The 6,000-nt window shown below is 51.9% G+C and overlaps 1 protein-coding gene across 2 annotated transcripts in view; it reads right to left on the bottom strand.

Annotated features, from left to right (window-relative positions):
- Positions 1-4,181, bottom strand: part of CTDSPL (CTD small phosphatase like) — a 72,204-nt gene extending 68,023 nt beyond the window's left edge. For both annotated transcript variants that reach the window (XM_042817588.1, XM_042817586.1), the window contains exon 1: positions 4,021-4,181. In XM_042817588.1, coding sequence (XP_042673522.1) covers positions 4,021-4,096 — 76 coding nt within the window. In that variant the 5' untranslated portion in view covers positions 4,097-4,181. The remainder of the gene's footprint in view (positions 1-4,020) is intronic.
- Positions 4,182-6,000: the final 1,819 nt, after the last annotated feature.

Here is a 6,000-nt window from a genome sequence, read left to right on the forward strand (position 1 = left end):
CTCTGTTTGTTTTATCCAATTTTTCTGAATGAAAGCTTGCCTGCTTAAGAAGGTACCCTCACTGAGTGACACTGTTCATTAAAAACAATTAGCAATGCTTTACATTTCGTTCTGAACGCTTCCCAGCTGCTTCATCATAGAAGAAAACACATTTTTTGTAGACACACTAAAACACTCAGGTGTTCCATATAACTGAAAATAGGTGCTCAGCTGTCTGACAAACGTAGCCAAAGTCAGGACGGATGGATGTGAAGGCAGAAATCTGAATAGCAGCATCTGAAGGACCGGGTACCCACAAAAGGACTGGGCTGGTCCTGCACTGCTCCCAGACCAGCCATTTACATCAGTTATGAAGAAGAAATTAAACCACTTAGATTTAAAAGAACGGGCATTTGCTTCTCTGGGCCATTACATGTTACCCACCCACAACCACACTCCCTCTGCCATACTCAGTGCATCACTGCTGCTTTTCTGGAGATGTAACTGAGGTCACTGTCCAACTGATTAAAAAGAATAAATACTCTCAAAATAAAAGGAGCAGAAATGGCTGATTTTATCTATAAAATGGATCACACTGTGTCAGATGTTTAGCTTTTCTTCATGTTGTTTTAATTGGTCCCATTTATGGCTGATACAGCACACCGTTCTCCCTACATTTTAATTTCTGGAGACAAGCTTTGGTAACACTTCCAGTTTTCAAAAACGACCACAACAAAAAATCACAGCACAAAACAGTGCTGCAAAGAACTCTTTCTCTTACTTCACAGAACCATAGAATGGCCTGGGTTGAAAAGGACCGCAATGATCATCTAGTTTCAACCCCCTTGCTGTGCACAGGGCCGCTAACCTATCAGGGAATTGCATTTCTCCTGATTTCAGTGCTTAAAACATTTCTGATTGCTTACATACCACTTCCAAACAGGAGAACGTGTTCGTTTTTCAGAACTGACTTAACAGCTTCGAGGCCAAAATCCTCCACAAGCAGTGCAGGCACTGCAAAGCAAGCGCTGCCATTATAATAAAGCAGGGTTGTAGCACCTTTCTGCGTTCAGCTTTCATTCTGATAGACAACTAAATACAGTGCACCACCGTGTGGCAACACATTAAGGAATGGTTTGTGTGCCAAGAGCTGGTTTTTTCCACTTTCTAAATTTTTGGGTGTTTGTTAAGAGTAAGTAACAGCTCCCTCTCAGTATTAATGAGCTTAGTAAGTTATCATAGCCTCACTTACCTCAAAAAACATTTTTAATATGTCTGGATTAGCGAGAGAATAGTTGGACATTTATATTTATAAAGCACAATATTTATTTAAAAAACAGAACTGCTCCATGGTGAGGACACAGCTCTTTGGCTCCTGCCAACCACGCTCCCCTTCCACAGGAGCAACTGACCATAAGCATATACTGTGCATTAAGCTCCCTTTAGAACATAAATACATACTGAAAAAATAAGTCAAACTAAATGCTGAAGTCACACTTGATTAAAAGCTTCAAAAACATCGGAAAAAAATAATCCAACACTCCAAAGTATACACGTGCATTATTTAGTAGTTACTCACTGCTTCTCTACAGCTTAAGGAGAAGAAAAAAATTCATTCGTCATAAGAAACACCAATGGAAGCTCCAAAAATCCTAGGGAAATCTCAATTCCTGAAGCCACTCCCGGACCATATTCCTGCAACCCAGTGCTGAATGCAGGTTGCCACGGGGCTGGACAGCCTCTGCTCACACAGTACAGTGCTACTGTAACTCAGTGTATCACACAATTGCAGAACAGCACAGGTCCGGATGATACTTGTATGAGCTGAACTGTTAGTTCAGGGTGCCTGGATGGCTGTTAGCCATTTTGCACCAATGTGCTCAGACAGACCCAGCAGTGCTCTCGCTCCGAGCTCCTCCATTCACCACCACAACTCCGGGCACCCGGAGTTCATCCTACCCAAAAGCTTGGCCCAAACTTCAGAAACGGAACAGAGCAGCGGGTGAGGTGACACACAGCCCAGCAGGGAAGGGAACACAGTGGGTCTTTGCTAGCTGCATACACCTCAGCAATGGGAGAAGGAAAAACCTGTAGCGGGAGCAGCACAGGCAGGCAGCAGGGCTCCTTCCCAGCCCAGCACAGGGGGCTGGCAGAGCTCCCCTGCCACAGTTGCTCTCACATGCTCGAGGCTCACCACACAGCACGTAGCACCACGCTGCGAAGCAGTAAATCAGTCCAAATGCACTTTGACTAAGCTTAAAAAAAATACAGAAAAAAAACCACCTTCCTCCTGTACCAAGCTCAGACTCTCGCCTGCTCAACTCCAGCTACCCTCCTTCTGCTCTCCCCAGCCCATCAGTGCTTGCATGCAGCCTGCAAGGCCCTTGCTATGTAATTGAAGCCCATCGTGATTTTTCTGCTCCAGACAAACCAATAGCAAGAACACAATGCATCTTATGCAAGTTACTGCATAGTTATGCAAGTTAGATGCATATTTTTGATACACAGAGTAGCTGGCTGAACTCAAGCCACTTGTTTGATGCTCAGTCTTATTTGGAGCTGCCAATTTCTCCTGTTTCTCCCAACTGCCTTTTTTACATTAAGGCTGCAACCAGCTGTTAGCAATGCTACCCAAAACCTTCCAGCACTGCAATAACAGAGGCTGTTAAGACCACGGCACCATCTGAGCACTGTGTGACATAAATCTGCTCCAAAGCAGCCTTAGGAGATGTCACAGGCAGAGCAGCAGCGCTGTGCTCCTGCAGACACCCCATACTCAGTGCTGCCAAAAGAGAAGGAAACGTCAGTAATCTCCAGGGATGAGCAAGGCCTCAGCACAGAGTGCCACTGCTCAAGCAATGCAAATTAAAAAGCAAGCAACGTAAGCAATCATCTAAGTAAAAAGAAGAAAATCATCTTTTGGTTTAGTGGAACATCCCACCTTAACGACACAATGTTTTTGACATCCATCTCCATCCTCCTCTTGCAGGCAGCACACGTGAGATGAGCACGCAGTGACTTGGCGTGAGCCTTTCACTTGCCAGCAACCAGCAGCAACTTCTGCAGCTGCCCAGGACCCCTTTGCTGTGAGCCACGCAAAAATGGAAGCATCCTGGGGATCAAATGCCCAGGTCCGAAAGGCAAACGTATCAACCTACCACTTGCAGACCATTTGGAGATCTACCACCATACCTACATCACACAACATTGCCACAATGTTTGCGCAAAGCAATTCCTGCCTTTTTTCCCTTGCTCGGAACAAAGCACAAACCCAGCACTCCAAAACCATTCCAAATGTAGGACTCTGTTCCCATCAACCCTGAAGAGGCACCTTCTTCCCGCCAGCACCACTTGGGGCCGTCTGCAAGGATTCAGCCCAAGATCCCACTGAGCTTCCAAGAAGGAAGGAGGCGATGGCGGACCGGTGCCTTCCAGGCTCTGAAGGAGCAGCAGCTCCTTTGGCCGAGCTGGATCCATCTTATTTTGGAGTGAAACAGCGCCTGGACACGACGCTTTACGCAAGCAACAGCTGTTGATCCACCCAGCCATTGGGATGGCCAGCAGCTTTTACAAGTTGCCTGCATTTCTTCCAGCGACAAGCAGCCTTTAAGAAAAAACACAGACCTGAAAGCTACATGGATTCTCGAATGCAAGGAAAACGGGATGAGAGAAAGACTGGGAAGCGAGAAGACAGAAAGGAGGCATCCCAAAGAAGAGGGATGAAAAAGAAAAAAAAAAAGAGCTCTGAAGCTGAGATCTCAAAGCACAGATCTCAAAGCCAGGGCAGGTACCGAATCCGCGCTGCGCAATGACAACCTGCCAAAGTTACATCCCCGCCTCTCGGAACAAAAGCCTTCTATTGAATTAAGCCCCGATTCTAATCCGTACCCCGCAGCCCAACCCCTTGGGAAGTTGTGGGCCGTGCCCAGCCGACAGTTCCCCAGCAAAGCTCTCCATCCCACCAACAACTCAGCCTCCCCAGGTCCCCAGCGAGGGGGTGAGGAAAGCCGGCTGCTCCCCGCGCACTTCTCCACCGCTCACCTTTATCCTGAGCGCAGGACAGGATCTCTTCCTCTTTGGGGTTAGTCACCTGGGTGATAATGGACGGGTTGTCCATGGAAACAGAGGGAGATTTCACCTGGCCGCTTCCCTCCCGGAGGCTTCGTGTGTGCGGGGAGGGGAAAGGGGGGGGGGGGGGGAGGGAAGGAGGAGGCAGGCGGAGGGAGGAGGGGGGGTTGTTTGTGTAAAAATCAATACGCAGATTTAAAAAAACAAATAAAAATAAAAAGGGGGGGGAGGGAAGGGGGAAGAATAAAAACAAAACCCAAAACTCCTCCAGGAATGAAGCCAGGCGGGCGGGAAGGGAGGGGGTGGCGGTGGGGGCAGCCCCGTATTCGGGGCCCCTCCGGCCCTACCACCGCCGCCTCCTCCCGGCGCCGATTCCCCGCGGAGGAGGGAAGGGGAGGGGCGGGGAAGGGGAGGGGGGGAAGGGGGGGGGGAAAGGAAAGGCGAGGGGAACCCCCCGGCACCGAGCGCTGCCCGCTGGGAACCGCTGCCCCCTAAAAACCCCCCCGCCCTCCTCACACCGCTCCCCGCATCCACCTGAGCCGCCCCGCGGGGCCTCTCCTCCTCCTCCTCCTCCTCCTCCTCCTCCTCCTTCCTCCTTCCTCCTCCTCTTCCTCCTCCCCCCTCAGCGCGTCCCTCGGCACAGCCGCCCCGCTGCCTCCATGCCCGCCGCCCGCTTATCTCATCCCTGCGGCCTCCCCCTCCCTGCTCCCGGGCCCCCTCCTCTTCCTCCTCCTCCTCCTCCTCCCGTGGTGCCACCGAGCTCGGCCGAGGAGGGAAACGCGGTACGAGGGGAGGAAGGGAGGGGAAAGGGGCCGCGCTGCGCCACAGCCCGCCGCCACCGCTCGCAGCCTGTCAGCGGCCCGCGCCCCGCCCCGCCCAGTCCCGCCCCACCCCCGCGCAGCGGGGCCGCTCCAACATGGAGGCGGGCGGCGGGCAGCGCCCGGGCCCCGCTGCGCGGTAAACAAGGAGGCGGGGCTTCGTGTGCAGGGGAGGGGGCGTGGTTTGTGGGAGGAGGAGGGCGGGGCTTCGCGAGGGGAGGAGAGGAAGGGTATTGTTGTTGCTTACAAAAGGCCTCCCGGGGAGTGGGCGGGGCCACGGGTGTGGGGGCGTGGTCAGATGGGTGCAGGCGGGGCCGAGGTTGAGAGGGGCCCCTGAGGCGAGAGGCGTCGCGGAGGCCTCGGAAGGGGGGGGAGGAAGAGGGGGTAGCGGCCTTTCCCGCCTCAGCGCCTGTGTGAGGGCGGGCTCTTGTCAGGGGCTGCCTGGGAAGGCAGTGTGGTGGTTGGGGTTGGATGGGTTTGGAAGCGCAGCGTTTTGCGGCTAGGAGCTATTGAGGGGACTCAGCAGAATGTTTCAGAGAAAATTATATGTGTGCTTTCTAATAGAGTGTTTTAAAACCTGCCTGGCTGTCCAGGAGTACCCAGCTCTGATACGCCAGGAAGAGGACTGTGGTGTTCAAGCCCTGTGGTGTTCACGTTATTCCTCTGTCCTCCTGCCCAGTGTTCAGTGCAGGCCCTTGCATGGGGCTGGTGGAGCTTAAAACTGAGGAAGAAAATCTTAAAGAAGTGTCGGTGAAGAATTGCAACTACATTTCTCTCCCAGAAGAATAAATACATGTGTTTCAGTTGTATATACCAGCTTCCATTGCAACCTTGCTGCAAAAAGGAACGGATATCGTTCTGAATTTCATGAAATAGCCAACAAAGATGCAGACAACGTAGATTTTCCCAACGGTGGTGACAAACGACATTGTTGGAAAGGAAATCCACAGCCTGCAATTTGTTACATTTATGACACAGACATAGACATAGGTGGCCTGGGTTGAAAAGGACCACAATGCTCATCCAGTTCCAACCCCCTGCAGTGTGCAGGTCACCAACCAGCAGACCAGGCTGCCCAGAGCCACATCCAGCCTGGCCTTGAATGCCTGCAGGGATGGGGCATCCACAGCCTCCT

This window comes from Centrocercus urophasianus, unplaced genomic scaffold (genome assembly GCF_019232065.1).
Source record: "Centrocercus urophasianus isolate 14NV4802_14NV808 unplaced genomic scaffold, USGS_Curo_1.0 seq_16, whole genome shotgun sequence".
Lineage (NCBI taxonomy): Eukaryota > Metazoa > Chordata > Aves > Galliformes > Phasianidae > Centrocercus > Centrocercus urophasianus.